Source organism: Phascolarctos cinereus, unplaced genomic scaffold (genome assembly GCF_003287225.1).
Source record: "Phascolarctos cinereus isolate Bilbo 61053 unplaced genomic scaffold, phaCin_HiC Scaffold_2;HRSCAF=192, whole genome shotgun sequence".
Taxonomy (NCBI): Eukaryota; Metazoa; Chordata; class Mammalia; order Diprotodontia; family Phascolarctidae; genus Phascolarctos; species Phascolarctos cinereus.
In genome coordinates, this window is record NW_027555625.1 from 295,146,676 (window position 1) to 295,166,296 (window position 19,621).

Here is a 19,621-nt window from a genome sequence, read left to right on the forward strand (position 1 = left end):
GGCTAAGGATTGGTTGCCTCTGTATCAATCCCATGTGTAGGAGTCATATCCAAATCTAAAAGGGTCAGGGGAGGGGTACTATGGGAAGTTTGAGAAGAAACTAGAAAATGTGGAACAGAGTTGTGAAGAGTGGGATGATTATCTTGTTGTAGTGAGGGCCAAGAAAACCCCAAATGGCGTCGCAAGTCAGACACAACTCAAACAACAACAAAAATATTTCTAATAAATGTTAAGTTCATTTTAAGGAAGCTAAATGGCACACTGGGTAGAGGGCTGGGTCTGGAGTCAGGAAGACCCAAATTCAAATCCAGCTGTAGATACTAGTTGTGTGTGACCTTGGATGAGTCATTTAAGCTGTGTGCCTCAGTTTCCTCAAGTGTAAAATGGAGAACACAATAGCACCACCTCACAGGGTTGTTGTAAGAATTAAATATTTGTAATAGCACAGTGCCTGCCTGGCACATAGTAGACACTATGTAAAAGCTCTGACCTCCACCCCCAAGTGCTTTGCAAACCTTAAAACACTACATACCATATTTCATCACATAACTGCCACCACCATTTTTTGTTTGTTTGTTTTTCAGTCCAAAAATTGGTTTATAACCTTTCATCATGTTATACCTCTGTTTGTTACACTGCTTAAAAGGTAAACAGCAGCAACATATGAGCCTAGAATTCTCAGTGCACGCGCATTGTCAGTATATTTCTGAAAGCCAACTTGCGTGGTTTATTTAAAGTACTGCAGTATTAATGGTATTGTTACTCAACCCGATAAAGAGCCATAGGCGCAAGGGGAACAGGTGGGCAGGCAAAGCTGCCATGAATAAGTCCCGTGATATGGTAAGGCCTGCATCTTCTCAATTTTACCATATTCACAAGTGTTCTGTGCATCTTAATCTTGCACCAAAGACAGTTTAGCAATAAATGATTTTTAAGTAATACTGGCAAAATTTTTTAAAAAGCTTCACATAATGATCACACCCCACTTTTTGGCAAAAAAATTTGTCATAAAATCTGTGACAATTATACAATGAAATAGAGTAAATGCTAGCTGTAGAGGCCTTATCTTATTCATCATTGTGTTCTCCATAAGTTAGCATAGGTGTGATTTAGTTGTATTCAGACTCAATAGACCTAGGTTGATCAGGTCTTTCTATCACAGCAAAGTTGTGTGGACTCCTCAGTCTTGGTTTCTTGCTCTGTAAAAGGGATAATACTCATATCTATTAACATTTTCACTATTACAGTGCTATTGTGAGGATCAAATGAGATGATAAAACCAATGATAAAGACTCATTGTATCCACAAATTGTTATGTAACTGAATTATTACACTAACCTACCCCATAAATATTTGTTGCCAAAAGAAAAAAAGAATCAAAATATTTATTTTTGATACCTCCTAGAGGAACAAGAGAACAAAGAAGGCTATCACATATACATTAATCTCCATGCCCAGGGCACTGGGCCTAGAGTCAGGAAGACTTGAGTTCAAATACTGCTTTAGACAATTACTAGCTGTATGATGCCAGGAAAGTCATTTAACCTCTGTTTGCCTCAGTTTCCTCAACTGTAAAACGGACATAATAAGAGCACCTACACTGCAAGTTTGTTGTGAGAATCAAGAAAGATTACTTGTACTTAGTAGTATGTGCTGTATAAATGCTTATTCCCTTCTCCTATTAAGGACCTATTATGTGCCAGGCATTGTGCTAAGCACTAGGGATACAAAGGCCAAAAAACAACCAAACCAAACAGTCTCTTGCTCTCAAGAAGTTCACAGTCAAATGAGGGAGAAAACATACAATGACTATGTACAGCTGACATTTACAGGATAAATTGAAGATAATCAACAGAGGGAAGGCCCTAGCATTAAGGGAGAAGGTGGTGCCAAGTTGAGGAGTATCTTTTATTTTAGAGCTGTGAAGACACTAATGGGAGCAGCTAGGTGTCAGAGTAGATGGAGTACTGGGCTTGGAATCAGGAAGGCTCATCTTCATGAGTTCAAATATGGCCTCAGACACACTAGCTGTGTTATCCTGGGCAAGTCACCTAACCCAGTCTGCCTTAGCTCCTCATCTGTAAAATGAAATGGCGTAGGAGATGGCAAACCATTCAAGTATCTTTGCCAAGAAAACTCCAAATGGGGTCACAAAGCATCAGAGAGACTGAAATGTTGGACAAACTAAATAACAACAAAAGGTGCTGATGAAGGGTTTTTAGTTGAGGAGCCATGATTTAGGAATATCATTTTAGCAGCTTTGTGACAGGATGGATTGGAGGCAGAAAAGACTGAAGGGAGGGAGGCCAATTAGGAAAGTGAGTCTAAGTGAGAAGTGATGAGGGCCTGAAGACCTGAAATAGGGAGAAGGGCCTGTGAGTAAAGAAAAATGGATTGAAGTGAGAGATATCACGGAGGCGTAAATGGCTTGGCATCCGGTTGTATGGGTGGACAGTGGCAGAATAAAGAATGACTAATGTCAGGAAACTAGGCGACTGCCCTCAATGGAGGTGCCCCATTGGGAAATGAGGAAGGGCGTTTTGAAGCCGTATATCTTGGGTTCCCTCTTGTCCCTCAAATATCTCTAGCAGATTAGACCATTTCTCCTTGTAAATAACGCTATTACCTTTCCCTCAATCAGATTGTCTCCTCAGGTCCTAATGCTCCTTAAAGTACCCTCTTGGCCTCACCCGAAAAGAGCCACTTCCATCCTTGCCTACTCCTTCCACGGATTTGGTTTCCTCAGCTTGTTCCCACCTAGACGCAATCTCCCCTCGAGGTCATACTTCCACTTCCGTTTCCGTTGAGGAAAAGGAAGAAGCCTATTTAGTTGCCAAGGAGACGGACCGAGGGCCCCGAAAGGTGAAGCGAGGACAGAGACTGCATTCTGATTGGCGCAGAGACCATTCGCCTCCCCGTTCTTCCTCTTAATTTAAGGGATAGTGCCAAGCTTAACTCTTGGCTATGCCTTCGGTGGGAAGACCAGAGTAGTCTTTCACATGCTAGGAAGGGATAGGACGTGGCCGTACCAACCACTAGGACCTTCTCGAAAAGAGTCCCCATAGCAACGAAGCAGAAGAGCCCCCAGCCATTCTGGAAGTTGTAGTCCTTTGATTCTTTAGGCGCAGACGCACTTTCGCGGCTTGTCTGAGGATGCGCGCGCGTTCTCGTCGCCATGATTGGTCCTTCACCCCGAACCAGTTCCTTATCGGAGGTCAGTCTGGGTCCCAGTGCCAGGTATTTAATGACTGGGCCCGATCCTTGACCCCGCCCCCGAGCCAGAGCTGAGCGGATCCGGAAGGGATATGGGACCGAGGGAGGGAGGGGGGCTGGTTTGTTTAAGATGGAGAAAACTGGTGTATGTGAGACAGACTCACGTCAGAATGCCTTCCAGAAGCTGTTCGGGCCGTCGTACTCCAGCATCTTGTTTCTCCCGAAGCAGCAGGGCTTCGGCCCGCGGAGGGACCAGATTCTGATTTCTTCCACCTTGTGTGTGCAGCGCAGCAGCTGGCACAGAGCCTTAAACACAGCTGGTGCCCATTAGATCATCTCCTTCGCCATCCTTAGATCACTTGTATTCACTTGTATGCTCATGTTACACCCTCCCCATCCCACCGCCAGAGAATGTAATCTCCATGAGATCAAGAACTGTCTTGTTTTTGTACCTGTATTCCTAGTGCCTTGCATATAGAGTAAGTGCTATTAAATGTTTGTTGAATTAAATTAGATATTTTATGAAAGCACGAAACTCACCAGGTGCCCATTCGTTAACCTGACTCTCTGGCTAAACCTTCAGTGCAGTGTAGGAATTTGAGGCATTTTGAGGAATTTGATATTTCTGGTCTAATTTTATCTTCTCTCTGTGTCCACAGCAGTCCTGCATAGAATCTATAGTTATCTAGCCTGGAACTTCAGAGGAAGGGCTCCTGCTGAACAGACAGATACCTCAGCCCCTGAGTGAAAATCTCAGATGATGTGACTTTGCCTCCAAGACCCTTAGGCCTTTGGAAACAAACAGGAATCAGGCCTAGAAGCAGATCTATTTGGCCTTAGACCTTTGGCAGAAACTTCAAGAGGGACCTGGTTCTTGAGTGGTTGATCAATTTATAACTATCTTGCCTGGCTAAAGAGAACTGGAGTGACTTAAGAATATCTAGAATAAGAAGTGTGACTTTCAAGGATCTGACCCAAATGCTTGGAGAGAAAGGTGAGACTAAAAAGAAGAGCAGAGAAGAGATGTGGATGAGCCAGAGAAAAGGTTATAGACCAGTTGCTAGGGCTTTGTCCCTAATGAAAAGTAAACATTCTTTTATCTGAAATTATCTTCCTTTTTAGAAAGTTTGTTCAATGAAGGAAGTACCATACTTTCTGGATTGGGATATTGTATGGGAATAAAATCCACCCAGCATTGCACTCTTACTCAGCATTTGACAAACGATGATTCTGGGAAGGGACCAAAAGCAGAGTGTTCTAAAATATTGTCAAGAACCAAAGCCTGGGACAGTAAGAATGGGACTTTCTGAGACTGTGAATCCTGAAACAAAAGCATATAGCCAAACACTTTGGCTTCAGTGAATGCTCTGCAGATAGTGAGCTTCAGCTGTCTGGCTGAACTTGGAAGTGAACTCTGGCTTGAGACTATGATTATAATGCCTAGAACCTGCTAAGGCCACAAGCATGGAATGTAGCGCAAGCTGATGTTAGTCACGCGTATTAGTTGTACGTCTTGTTTGTATATTTGTTTGCTGATATCTTCCCCATTAGATGGTGCGCTTCTTGAGGGCAAGGACTTTTACCTCTTTTTGTATCCTTAGCACTAAGCACAGTGCATGACACATAGTAGGCATTTAATTAAGGATTATTGATTGACTGACAGTATCATGAATCCATTCTGATCCTGACTAGCAGATGGGACTTCTTCTGAGTTCCATTTCACTTTTCTTTCCCTCCACAAGGTGTGTGGAAGTCACGGCCAATTGCACAGTGAAGATTTCTAGTCTATTGAGTCTGGGAACCACAAGGCAGGAAAATATCTCATGATTCCTTCCTTTTCCACAGTTCTGTTTTCTTGGAAATATGCATTTATCCAAGAGGGAAACATTGAGGAACAAAGAAAGACCTCTGAATTCCTTACAGCCAGGTTCCAGGTGAGTTGGGAATTGTTGGTTTCTGTCTTTTCCCCTTCTAACTCTGTCTCTCTCTGCCCTCAAATGTCATCTCCTGTTTGAGGATAGAACATTTCCTTCCTGCACCTAGGAATATGTTCCATCCAGAAGGGAGCTCCAGTTGTTCTGTTCTAGGAGACTGAAAATGTGTCCGTGTTATGTAATGCCATTTCAGAGTGACCTTCTCCTCCTCACCAGGAATCCACCCATATATAAGGTTATTCAGTTCTACTATGTGCCCAATACTGTGAGCCTGTGATCAAAAAAAAAAGAAGAAAAAGACAAAATCCTTGTCCTTGTGCCTTGCACCTTTTTTTTTTGTCAAGGCAGTCGGGGTTAATTGACTTGGCCAGGGTCACACAGCTAGTGTCAAGTGTCTGAGGCTGGATTTGAACTCAGATCCTCATGACTCCAGGGCTGGTGCTCTATCCACTGGGCCACCTAGTTGCCCTGGCCTTGCACTTTCATTGGGGAAAATAGATATGTAGATGGAAACAATAGATATTGACGCACCCTTTCTAGAGGCAATATAATGTTGACTGATTACTCTTCTCAGAGCAAGAGGTAGAAAGAGGCATTGTAGGGGACTGGGAAGGAAGGATAGAAAATGATGGGGGAAGGTAAATAAAGATGAGAATATAAGAATATGTAGAACTGAGCTGGCAGGATAAAGTTCAGAAGGGCAATTCAACAAACTTAATCATGTGTAAGACTCTAAATGAGGCTCTGGGGAAACAAATATTTATATGACACAGGCTCTACTCTTAAGGAGTTCACAATCTAATGAGTAAAAAGAAATACACCAAAACTTTTGATTCAAGAAGGAATGAGGTTGGTTACAAAGGAGAGATTTGAGAAGAATGAGGAGGGGAGAGATCACTTTCCTTTTTGGTTTAAGGAGGTAGGATAGGGGTGAAGTCAAGGAAGGCTTTATAAAGGAAGTACTAATTGATTTTTAGTCTTCGAAGGAAGGGAGGTACTTCAGTAGCTGGAGAAAGTTAATAAGGGTAACTTAAAAGTCTACTTGAGCTTATTTCAGTTATGAATTTCTTAATCTACATTTGTTGTAATTGAAATCAGAATGGTTTCTGTAAGCTACGCAAAGAAGTCACTCATCACATGTCATTTAACCTCCTCTCTCTGTATAAATAAGTGTAACCTCATGTGCTAAACCAGGCTGAGAGTAACTGAGGGGCCTCAAACCCTTCAGTGAGTTTAAGGGGGTGTCTACCCCAAGCATGTGAAGATCTCCCCCAGAAGAATGGGCAGATGAGTATGATTGGTTCCAACAGCCATGAAATTGGGCGCTGTGGAGTACTTAGAGCTTGGTTAGACATTGAAGACACCAAGGTCACCCACTGCATCCTGAGACATCACCAGTTGTCTCGACTTTTGTCTTGCCACTGGACTCTGATGACTCTGGAAGAGAGAGTGAGGCCAACGACTTGGTGCAACTCTGCCTCACTTAAAATCAATTTATGCATCTGTCAAAAGATATCACCCATGCCATTTTACCATTTTTACCTACCTCAGTCCTGTGGTGACAGGCAAATGAAGCAGTAGGTGCAGATACACTGGGAGCTGTAGTCACAACTCTGCACACAGGCAGCCCAGACCATGGAGTCACCTTCTTATTGGACTGAAACAACAGTGGGATTTGGTCTGAGTAGTCTTTTTTAAGACTGCACTACTTACCCCCTGGTGTGAGGAAGGGGCTAGAAAAGGTGCCCTAAAAATTGTCTGCTTTACATAACCTAATCCTGGCCTGCTTATTACCATGGCAGGTGGAGGTCTTCTCTGTGGTCAAAATACAAAAAAATGTCCAAACACTTTTGTGAATATGATTCCACCCACCATTGGTACATGGAATGTGTTCACACTTATGGACAACAGGAAATCCAGTAGACTTGAAAGATGAGCAGCTTTTTCTCTGAGAGAATTCAAGTATCACATCCAAATAGCAGCCCTGAATGAAACAAGGCTAACAAATGAAGGCTAGCTTACCAAAATCAAAGCTGGATACATGTTTTTTTTCTTGAGTGGCTGCAGTGATGGGGAGTGCCATGAAGCTGGCATAGGTTTCACAATCAAAACATTCTGGTCATCAAGCTTGTATGCCTCCCAAAAGGAGTGAATGACAGGCTCATGACAATGCAATTGCTACTTACAGGAAAGCACCACACCACCGGTCACCAGTGTGTATGTTCCCACCATGACACTGATAAGGTCTAAGAAAAATTTTATGAAAACCTGAAGACCCATATCATCAGTGTGCTGAAAGATGACAAGCTTATAATTCTCGGTGACTTTAATACCAGAGGAGGCACAGACTATTGGACATGGCAGAGCATCCTTAAGAGGAACAGCAACAGCAGTGGTCACGAGACTTGTGTATCTCATGGCCTTCTCATCGCCAACACTGTATTTCATTTACCTAAATGCAATAAAACCATGAATACATCCTCACAGCAAACATTGTCTTTTAATATACTATGTCTTTCTGAGGCAGCTAGATGGCACAATGGATAGAGCACCAGCCTTGGAGTCAGGAGGACCTGAGTTCAATCTGGCCTCAGACACTTGACACTTACCAGCTGTGTGACCCTGGGCGAGTCACTTTTGCTTAGCCCAAAAGAAAAACAGACTATGTCTTTCTAAGGAGAAGAGATAGGATGTGAGAGTGATGAAGGTGATGTATGGCACAGAGTGCTGGACCAGTCATAGATTTATCCTCTCCAAGCTAAACATTCACATTCAACAAAAGTGGTGGCAAAGCAAGGAGACTACCAGAAGACAATGTCAGTGGAGTGCTTCTCTCTGTGTATACAGTTTGTTGCTAATTTGGAGGAAAGCTGAGTCAACACAGTTGGCATCAGCAGAGTAGAAAAGGAGTAGAAAGCTTTCAGAGGATTGGTATACAGCAGCTCATTTACTCATCTGAGCCAGAACACTCACAAACATCAAGATTGGTTTGATGAAAGTAACAGGGAGATTCAGAAGCTGCTAAACAAAAAACAAAAGTGCCAGCAGGTTTACCAGCAGGATTGTTCATCCGTCTCTAAGAAGGCAATACTTAACTCCATCAAAAGTAAAGTACAAGCAAAACTTAGAGACATGCACAATTCTTGGCTCAGTAAGAAAGCAGATGAAATTCAGTTTTATACTGATAGTAACAATCCAAAGGACTTTTATGATACCCTGAAGGCTATATATGGGCCAGAGATCTATGGTGCATCTTAACTACTCAGCTCTGATGGAGTCACTTTGGTTAGTGATCAAGGATGTGATCCTGGAGAGACGGGCTGAACAGATTCATGGTGTTCTCAACAGACCATCATCAACCAGTGCTGAAGCCACTGACCACATACCTCAGGTTGAAGTCAGTCCCTCTCTAGCCAAACTTGCCATTAGATTCCTCTCATGTGGCAAAGTGCCTGGTGCTAATTTTTTTCCAGCTGAGATTTATAAGGCAGGTGGTCCACTGCTCATACAAAAGCTGACAAAAATCTTCTGAGTTATATGACAAGAGGAGATTATTATTCCCCAGGAGTTCAAGGATGCTCAATGGAGCACTGAGGCATTTTTGTAAAGGAAATAAGTTGTCCTGTGACAATCACAAGAGGGTCATTGCTGGCAGGATTCTTGCCAGGGTCCACCTTGATAGGCCCTTCACCTGGAAGATGGTCATCTACCTGAGAGCCAATGTGACTTCAGAAAGGGCCAAGGAGGAATTTACATGGTATTTGTTGACCAACAACTCCAGGAAGAATACTAGGAGCAGAACAGACTTCTATACACAACACTCATTAATCTGACCAAGGCCTTTGATACTGTCATTCATTTGGACTTGTGGTAGATCATGGCAAAATTTGGTTGCCCAGAGAAGTTTATCAGTGTTGTACATCAGTTCCATGATGGCATGCTTGCCCTGGTTCTGGATAATGGATGATGCTCTCAAGCTTTCCGAGTCACCAGTAGGAAGATTCTGAAGATCACCTGGCAAGATATGGTACCTGACACTTTCTTGAGTCCTTTCTTGAGCTGAACTTCCAAGCATTCAGATTCCGCTGCAGAGAATGCAACTCTGATGGACTGGGCACATTGGTTGAATGCCAAACATACATTTGCCTAAAAGACTATTTTACTGAGAACTCACACAATGCAAATATACACAGTGGTGAAAAGAAGTGATACAAGGACACTCTCAAGGTCTCTCTGAAGAACTTTGGACTTGATTGAAAGACATGGGGAATGATGGCCCAAGACCACCCAGCATGGCATGCCTGCATCAAAGAATGTGCTGTGCTGTTTGAGCAAAGCAGAATTTCAGTAGCTGAAAAGAACTTGAGATGCATAAATTTAGAGACATCTCTGCACCAAATGTTCATATAGACTATTTGTGCCTGACCTGTGGTAGAGCCTTCTGACAGACACACCATACCTTGACTCCAACATAGTGATTTTGGTCGTCTTCAAGCATGAAGGACAACTGCTACAACTATCATCCTATATCTCTTCTCTTTGTAGATAAACATCTTGAAAGGGCCTTTTACAATAGGTGCCTCCATTTTCTGTCCTCTAATTTTCTTCTCATCCCCTTAATATTCAGCTTTTGACCTTATCGTTCCAATGAAACCAAAGTTATTGATAATCTCTTGGTTGCCAAGTCCAATTATCTTTTTTCAACCTTCATCCACAACCTCTCTTCAGCCTTTGACAATGTTGATCACTCTCTTTTCCTTGATACTCTCTTCTCTCTGGTTCTTCTCCTTCCTATCCAACCCAGGATGAACATCCAAAACAGAAATGAGACCTAATGAAAAGCATACTTCTGAAGTCTGTAATATAACTTATTGTAGAAAAGTTAACATTTCTGGCACTTAGTAGCTGTGATTTCTGAGCCTCACTTTCCTAATATGCACAATGAAATAATAATACTTTGACTACCTACAAGTGTTATAAAGAGGAAAGTATTTTGTAACTGTTAAGTAGTATGCAAAATGTTACTTATTATTAACTGTATCATATAATATGCTTTTAATTAAAAAAAGAGACTATTATTAACATAAGCTACTATTAAAATATCCAGGAGGTTTGCAGCAATATCATTCTCAATATGCTCAAACATTGCAACCGCACATCCAACCCACCAGATGTCCAGACGTATTGCTTTAAATGCCTATGATATATATATCAAGTTATTCCACTTGTGTGTGGCCTAATATAAAATTATGGCTTCTAGCCCCTAAATCCGTGTTTGTATATATCTGGGCACCATAGACTTTTCCCAATAACTAAAGGTGGATAATAGTCACAAACAGTGATTTCAGGAAGTCCTTATCATCAATACAGAGGTATAATTACCCCTATTTTTTTGGACCAAAAAAAGAGTGGATTGCCATATGATGATCACAAAGCCCAGATAAAGCCTTTTCATATGTGGTCTTGATTATATTCCCTCAGTACCTGCCACTCCCATTCATTTACTGCATAAATGGCAGCAGGTCAGAAGGATGATCATGCTCATGTTGCAGGAGAACAGCTAGGCGCTTTCCTAATGAAAAATCTCTTTCAAGACCTGGTATTCTTTATGTATTATCCCATAGTTTCCTGAGGCAAGGCAACTACTGCTAAGGTTGATTCTTAGAGGGACTTGAGAGCCTCTTCAGGGAAGGTACATCATTGCATGATCCAGTCTTAAAGTAGAAGGAATTTGTGATGCTGCAGCATTGTAGCCTGAACACAATTTGTACTGTATGCATCTTGACTTTCCCCCAAGATTATCTGGCCTGAGTGATCTCCCCACCTGTCATGTTACATAGCCTTATTATGAGATAATGTAGTATGGTTGCTAAAAAATAGATAAGTCTTCTACTTTTTTAATATGTCTACAGTGGGGCAGATAGGTGGTGCAGTAGATAGTACACTGCACTTGGAGTCAAGAAGACCAAGTTCAAATCTTGCCTTAGAAACTTAATACTGTGTGAAACATGGCACGTCACTTAACCTTTGTTTACCTCAGTTTCCTTAACCTAAACTGGGGGTAGTAATGGTACGTCCCTCACAGTGTTGTTGTAAGGATCAAATAAGAGAATATCAGCAAAAAAATGCTTAGTACAGTGCTTAACACATAGTAAAGGCTATGCAAATGCTTATTCCCTTCCTTTTCTCTTCTCTGTGGTTCTGAGAATAAGGAAGGGAAAAGATAGACCTTCCACTGTGTTTTTCTTGGTCAGACTTCATCTAGGATATCATGTTCTGTTCTTCATGACACATTTTAAAGGAAACGTTGATTCACTAGAACATATCTAGAAGTGGATGACCAGCATGAAAAAAAGTCATATGAGAAATTGTTAAAGAACTAGAATGTTTAGCCTTGAAAAAATTTAGTTAAGCTATAATAGTCACCTTCAATTATTTGGGAAGCTGATACATAAAAGATCAACTTGATTTATTCTTTGTCCTTCCAAAGAGACAGCTAGGAATAATGGATAAATATTCTGGGAGGCATATTGCTGCTCAATAAAAGAAAGAAATTTCTAACCTTTAGAGAATCACAAAAATGGATTGGGCTGCCTTATGAGACAATGACCTCACTGAAAAATTCAAGCATAGATAAGATAAAGATACTTGACTGAAGGTAGATGTTATAGTCAGAGTTTCTTAACTTAAGGTCCATGAACTTGATTTTTTAAAAGATTTTGAAAATTATATGTCAATATAATGTATTTCTTTGCATTTCTATGTAATTAATTTTATGCATTTAAGAGCATTATTCTGAGAGGGATTCATAGGCTTCACTGGAATGCCAAAGGTGTTCATGACACACAAAAAAAAGGTTAAAAACCCCTGTTGTAGTGAGTATTTCTCTGTTGACTAGAAGGTTATTATCAGATGGCCTCCAAGATCCTTTCCAGCTTCATAGCCCTGTAATTCTTTTGTGAAGTCTTCCTTAGCTTAGTAAATCCATAGGGACTTCTTTCCTCTCTCCTGTGCACTTAATATCTATACCATGCAGTTTAGCACTTTAATAAGTAATGTCTTGTCTTGTTCTACACTTGTATCATGTGTATGTTTTTCTCCCAGTTAAAACACAAGGGCTTTGAGAACACTATATATAAACAACCATATTTTGTGCCTCTTATGTGATCAGAAAAGGTACTAGAAGGTAATTAAATAGTAGCAAATAATTTGCTTAACTTAAAATAATCAGTTTCTGGATTCCCATAAAAATTTAATTATCCTGTTTACTGCTTTTGATGCTGCCAACTTTCTCCAGTGTCATTTCAGTGGATTTCCCTAGGTTAAACAAGGATGGGTTTGTCATTTCAGGAATCACTGACATTCAAGGATGTGGCGGTGGACTTCACTCAGGAAGAATGGCAGCGACTGAAACCTGATCAGAGATACCTGTATAGAGATGTAATGCTTGAGAACTATAGGAACCTGGTCTCTTTAGGTAAGGGTGGCTTTCCTGTGTATCTAACCACCATTGAGCACCATTTTTTCCCTCATTTACCAAAAGTTATGGTGCCTCTGAGATCTGTGTCAGAATCCAAAGTTCAATGATCGTATATTCCTAATCCCTTTGTAGCAAAGAAACAGAGTACACCTTTCCAGGGAAAGATCCATATTTTGTACAGTAAGAAAAAAGTACTCTTTATGTACTAGCTATTATGTTGTACATTTCTTATTTTTCATAGTTCTTGAGGAAAAAGTTTTGGGGATTTTTCTGGAGTAGTACTTTTTTCTAACAAAAAACACTCAAGTTTTTCATCTTTCTATATGGACAGGATATCAGGTTTCCAAACCAGATGTGATCTCCCAATTGGAACAAGGTGAAGAGCCTTGGACAATAGAAAGAGAAGTCTCCACATATTCTTGCCGAGGTAGGTAAAAAAAGGAAGTAGATGGAGTGTTATACGTAACAGTTATGACAGTCAAAATCTAGTAAATTATAGTTTTATAGTTTTACAGCTGAATGGTATCCTAGAGGTTGTTTTGTTTAATACAAGAACCACCAAATACAGGAACCCCTATGGCAAAGAAAACCAAGATAAAGAGAAAGTCTGCATTGAGGCAGAAGACATGTTGGGGCCAATGAAGAGACTTACATCTAAGTCTCCTAGTTTTTTGTCTGAGGTATAATTTTATTTCAGACTCAGGAATATGGAAAGAAGTGATTATGTAACTTCTCTAAAAGATCTACAAGTCCAGCCTTTGCTTGATCATTTCAAGGGATAAGGAGCTCATTACTTTGTGAGGTAATCTCTTCATTTTAAGGCAGTTATAATTACTAGGTTCTTAATATTGATCTGAAATTTGCCTTCTAGAAGCTGCTTCTTATTTACTGATCCTAATTCAGCCCTCTGGAGCAAAGCAGAATGTCTTCTACCTGTTCAGCCCTCTATCTTATGGTTATAACTCCCTATATAGACAATTCTGTTGTAATTTATAGTCTTGCTTAAATTATTTGCCTATGTTCATACCACTGTTATGTGTCAGGACCTGTAACTTAACTTCATACCTCCAAGGCCAGCCCTCTATCCTTTACAATATGCTACTTTTCATGTAACTATAATAAAAGCATAGAAAGGAAAGATCAAAGCAAGGAGTCAAAGAAACCTTTTTTTTTTAACAATTGAATATTTATTTCCTAAAGAGTTTTTTTGCTTTTTTTTTGGGAAGAGGAATAGATATATTCCAGGTAAAGAGAACAGGATGAATAAAAGCTTGGAGTGAGGAATTGTTTAGTATCAATCAGCAGGCATTTATTAAATCACTACTGTGTCGGGACACTGTGCTTGGAATACCGTCTACAAAGAAGCCTTTCCCAGGCCTCCCTAATCTTATTGACTTCCCTCTGAGCTTATCTCCAGTATATATCTTGTTTTCATGTTGCTTCCCCATTAGACTGAGAGCTCCTTAAGATAAGGGACTGTGCTTTTTTCTTTAATACTTATTGACTTGACATAGACAAAAAAACATGAAGAAATCTCTCTTCCCAAGGAACTTATCTTCCATTAGCTTTTTATAACATCTACTATATGTGCCTGGAACTGTGCTAAGCACTCTACAAATATTATCTCATTTGATCTTCACAACAAGCCCCAGAGGTAGGTGCTATTGTGTTCCTCATTTTACAATTGCAGGAACTGAGGCAAACAGGTTAAGTGACTTGCCCAAGGTTACACAGTAAGTGTCTGATACTGGATTTTGAGCTCAGGTTGTCCTAACTCCAGGCCCAGCATTCTAGCTACTGTGCCATCTCTCTACCTAGTATGTAGATGTATAAGAAGATACAGAATAAACATAATGTGTATGGAAGAAATATAAAATAAGAGGTTATTAGAAAGGGGTAGGAGGGAGGGTTGTGGAGAATCCGGAAAGGCTTTGCACTTGAATTGCATCTTGAAAGAAGTGAAGGATTCTGTGAGGCAGAGGTAGAAAGGAATTATATTCCAGGCATGAAGGATGGCCAGTACAAAGGCACAAGTACAGAAGAAAGTGCTATGTATGAGAATCAGAGAAAAGGCCAGTTTGGCTATACTGTAGAGTCTGGGAAAGGGAATAATTTATGAGGCTAGAGAGATAGGATGGGGCCAAGTGGTAAAAGCAAAATAGAGCAGTTGATATTTTATCCTAAAGGCAATAGGAACCCAGTAGATTATATTGAGTAGGGAAATAACATGATCAGATCCATGCTTAAGGATAAATTCTTTGGCAGTTATACAGAGGATGCATTATAATGGGAAGAGACTTGAGGCAGGGAGACCAATTGGAGGCCATTACAATAGTCTAGGCTATAGCATGTGGGAGATAATTAAGAGAGTGCTTGACTAATAGTATTACTATCATAAATTATAATTGATTTTCATATAATGCTTCAAGGATTGCAGGGTATGATTCATATATTATGCTAGTTAACCCTCAGAACAACCCTATCATGTAGATATTATTTTTGCATTTTACAGATGAGAAAATTGAGGCCCAATGAGGTTAAGTGACTTGTGCATTATTATACTGCCTTTTTCTTTCCACTTCTACTCCTAATACTTCTGATTAGGGCATGCCTCTTGAAAAATAAGAGTAAATGGGTAATATGAGGCCAGTTTGTGAAGGACTTAGACTTCCAAACTGAGGACTCATCTTCATGTTATAGGCAATAGGGAGGTATTTTAGGATTTTCATTAGGAGAGCAACATCAGCATATGAGGGCAACAGTTCATAGTGGTGAGATTGGTCAAAACAAAAAGGAAATTGTGTAGGACTGCAACTCCAAATTTTTTATCGTTATGCTAGCCGAAAGTCTGAGAATAGCCAGACATAAAAGATTCAGAAAGTCAAAGAAGAATAGAAAAGGCTATGCTCAGTGGACAAAGTGAATTTTGGCAGTTAGGACCAATTCCAAGAAAACAAAACAAAACAAAAATACCAATGTTCAGAGTGTAGTAGTTATACTGATCAAAAGGAGCCATTGGTTTTCCCTCTCCATCCTTCATAGTTCCTACTGAATATAAGTAGCCCTGATCCCAAAGGCATATGCATGAAGAGAGTACAACTGAACAGAAATAGGATCACTGTGACTGCAAAAAAGGCCCTAAATATGGTTTAAAGGAGCTGCAAGCTGTATGCTTATAGACAGGAAATTATCTTTTATGAAGGATTTCTTTGGTATCAGTGTGTAAAACTTATTGGAAAGGATAAGATCCAGGAGATTAGTTAGGGCTCTATTACAATAACCAGAATATGAGTTAATGAAATTCTAGACTCAGGTTCCAATTGCTTCCCATAATCCTTATATTTACTCTTAGCCATAGTCCTTCTCTTTAGACTTCTCCAACAGTCATCTTTCTTGTTTTCTGCTCTTTATCAGTAGATCAGAATTGTTGAATTGTCTGTGCTCACTTTATTTATTGGATCAATTTTTCTCCAACTATTTATGTTCACATCTCACTACTCCTTGACACATTTACTTTTCTATCTCTAAATTACAAATATTGAATTCAATATTTAAATGTTTCCAATGCCACCTATATTTATTCTCATAATTATTATCACTTTTACTCTTCTCACTTTAGTAGTTTCTTTGATCCCAGAACAGGCAACAGGGCACAGTTGCATTTTTTCTTTCTTTTTTTCAGACTGGGAGACCAGGAATAAAACCAAGGCCTCAACTCTAAAGCAAGACATTCCTGAAGCAGAATCATCATCCCAGAAAGTGACGTTGGGAAAATTCACAAGGGATGGCATCTGGTACCCTGAGCTAGGAGAAACTGATTCCCAATTTGGAATAGAGCAGAATATCAAGAAGACAGAGCTGAGACAAACTACAGTCTCCCAAGCAAAAATAATCCCTAGGAAGACAAATTACAAGTGTAATGAATATAGCCTGGTTGCAGAACAAATTGTTCCTTCAAAAGATATCACTCATAAATGTGATATATATAGGAAAACCTTCTACTGTAATTCACAATTAATTGAATGTCAAGAAATCTGTTTAGAGAAAAAGCTCTTTGAGTGTAATGAATGTGGGAAAGCTTTTAGTAAAAGTACAATTCTTAAGAACCATCAGAGGATCCACACTGGTGAGAAACCCTATAAATGTAATGAGTGTGGAAAAGCCTTCAGACTTCGTGGAAACCTTACTCGACATAATAGAGTTCATACTGGAGAGAAGCCCTATGAATGTAATGAATGTGGGAAAGCTTTCAGGCTTCGTGGAAACCTTAATCAACATAAAAGAATTCATACTGGGGAGAAACCCTATGAATGTAATGAATGTGGGAAAGCCTTCAGATTATATGCACACCTTACTCAACATAAAAGAATTCATACTGGAGAGAAACCTTATGAATGTAATGAATGTGGGAAAACTTTCAGATTGCAGGGACATCTTACTAAACATAAGAGCATTCATCCTGGAAAGAAACCCTATAAATGCAGTGATTGTGATAAGACTTTCAGTAAGGGTTCACTCCTGGTGAGTCATCAGAGAGTCCATACTGGAGAAGTACCTCATAAATGTAATGAATGTGGGAAAGCCTTCAGTTCACGTGCAAGCCTTACTCAACATAAAAGAATCCATACTGGAGAGAAACCATATGAATGTAATGAATGTGGAAAAGCCTTCAGCCAGAACGTATGCCTTACTCAACATAAGACTGTCCATACAGGAGAAAAACCTTATGAATGTAATCAATGTGGGAAAGCCTTCAGTCAGAGCAGACACTTAAATCGACATCAAAGAATTCACACAGGAGAGAAACCATATAAATGTGATGATTGTGGGAAATCATTTAGCAATGGTGAATTCCTTAGGCAGCATCAGAGAGTCCATACTGGAGAGAAACCCTATAATTGTAATGAATGTGGAAAAGCCTTTAGACTTCGTGTACACCTTACTAGACATAGGAGCATTCATACTGGAGAAAAACCCTACAAATGTAATGAATGTGGAAAAACCTTTCGTCTGAGTACACACCTAACTCAGCATAAGACCATTCATACTGGAGAGAAACCTTACAAATGTAACGAATGTGGGAAAACCTTCCGGTTGAGTACAGACTGTACTCAACATCAGAGAATTCACACTGGAGAAAGACCCTATGCTTGTAATGAATGTGGGAAAGCATTTTGGGACAGGTCATCTTTTACTAAACATCAGAAAATTCATACCGGAGAAAAACCCTATGAATGTAATGAATGTGGAAAAGCCTTCATTCAGAGTTCATCCTTTATTCAACATTGTATTACTCATACTGGAGAGAAACCCTATGAATGTAGTACATGTGGGAAAGCCTTCAGCCTTCATGCGAACCTTATTCGACACCAGAGAATTCATACTGGGGAGAAACCCTATAAATGTGATCAATGTGGGAATGTCTTCAGGCACAGTTCAACCCTGATAAGACATCAGAGACTTCATAGTGTAGAATAATACAGAATTTAGTGAGTGAAGGAAAAGTTTTTGTTAGATGTTCCTTATTTAGATACCCTGTGGCCATCGTGTCACCAGCTATGATTTTGTTTGGTGTGTTTTCATGAGACATATGCTTCCTTTCATATTATTCACCCGTTGTAATTCATGTGGAAGAGGAAGTGGCTTGTTTTGCTTGTCCCAGAGAGTAGGCCTAGGAAAAGTGGTTGAAACTTACAGAAGCAGGGCAGCTAGGTGGTGCAGTGAATAAAGCTGTGGCCTTGGAGTCAGGAGGGCCTAAGTTCAAATCTAGCCTCAGACACTTAACACTTACTAACTGTGCGACCCTGGGCAAGTCACTTAACTCTAATTGCTTCACCAAAAAAAAAAAGTTACAGAAGCAGGATTTTGCTAGTAGTAAGGAAACATTTTCTAACAATTAAAGCTATCTCAAAGCATAATTAACTGGCTTAGCAGAGCTCAGATTTGTTTTCCCTAGAAAACTTATAGTAAAAGCTTTGATGGCCATTTGGTGATGGAAGGATAGTGATCGAGGTAATAATTATTCATATATGGATTGACCTAGCTGGCCTGCAAGTTCTCCTTTCAACATCAAGATTCTGTGGCCCTCCTACCTGTCTCTCCCTTCTACAAAATATAGCTGTAAAAATAATATTTCTAGTCCACTGGTCTGACCATGGAGACCAAATGATGTGGTCTGATCACATCATTTCCAAGCTATAATTGTTTTACTTTCCCACCTGTTTTCATTCGTACATACATTCCATTCTTCATGCCTAGAATATATTCCCATCTCATCTCTGCCTTTTTGAAACCCTCTTTTTCTTTTAAAACTCTGATGCCATTTTTTCCTCAAAGTCTTCCTTCCCCAGTCTCTATGACTGAAAGTCACCTCTCAGTCTTCAAAATTTCTTAGACATTTTTTCAGGAATCACTTCTGTATCCTTATCACATTTTACCTTGTATCATATGTCCCTGTGTACATGTCTTATTCCTTTTATTATATATTGTAAGCTCTTTGAGGGCAGATATTGACATTTTTCATCTTTGTATACTCAGAACTTGGCACAGTACCTTGCACATAGTAGGTGCTTAATAAATGTTTGTTGAATTTAATTGGATTACCAGGGTTAGTGATACCAGGTATCCATGATCTGTGATCTATCTCAGATTAGGAGCCCAGGTTTGACCCAACAATATAGCTAAATATGGGATGTGGATAAGAAAAGGGGGTATTTAAAAAGGCAGAAGATAATGGGGACTAAATTAATGGAAGTCAATCGGGAGAACTCAGCTCCCCGGGGTACAAATGTATTGGACTTTTATAGCAATATTTTCTATGGTAGCACTCCTACAACACATACACATATACACTTCAGTGGGAAACCAAAGCCATCCATCTCCTCCATATTGGATTCAGTAAAGTAGATCTGAGCTGTTTTCCATTACACTTCTAGAGCAGCAGGACCTCAGTTCAAGGTTACATAAGAGTAGGAATAACAAGGTGCTATGACCA

General features: G+C 39.9%; 1 protein-coding gene across 3 annotated transcripts; it reads left to right on the plus strand.

Moving 5' to 3' along the window:
* Positions 1-2,983: 2,983 nt before the first annotated feature.
* Positions 2,984-19,221, plus strand: LOC144454043 (uncharacterized). 3 transcript variants are annotated; one of them, XM_078150107.1, is made up of 6 exons: positions 2,984-3,237; positions 3,873-4,207; positions 5,059-5,147; positions 12,498-12,624; positions 12,959-13,054; positions 16,310-19,221. In XM_078150107.1, exons 2-6 carry the CDS (start codon positions 4,192-4,194, stop codon positions 18,103-18,105), a joined length of 2,124 nt encoding a protein of 707 aa, XP_078006233.1. In that variant the 5' UTR covers positions 2,984-3,237; positions 3,873-4,191; the 3' UTR covers positions 18,106-19,221. The 3 variants fall into 3 exon arrangements, with proteins under 3 accessions (XP_078006233.1, XP_078006234.1, XP_020840624.1); XM_078150108.1 differs by having other exon boundaries at positions 2,984-3,214; XM_020984965.2 differs by lacking the exon at positions 2,984-3,237 and adding an exon at positions 3,313-3,692.
* The last annotated feature ends 400 nt before the right edge of the window (positions 19,222-19,621 follow it).

Bases quoted from the DNA above. Each gene is read 5' to 3' on its own strand.
- LOC144454043 (XM_078150107.1), top strand. The intron at 12,625-12,958 runs GTAAGGGTGGCT...CTATATGGACAG, and splicing joins TAGGAACCTGGTCTCTTTAG to GATATCAGGTTTCCAAACCA. The intron at 13,055-16,309 runs GTAGGTAAAAAA...TCTTTTTTTCAG, and splicing joins CTCCACATATTCTTGCCGAG to ACTGGGAGACCAGGAATAAA.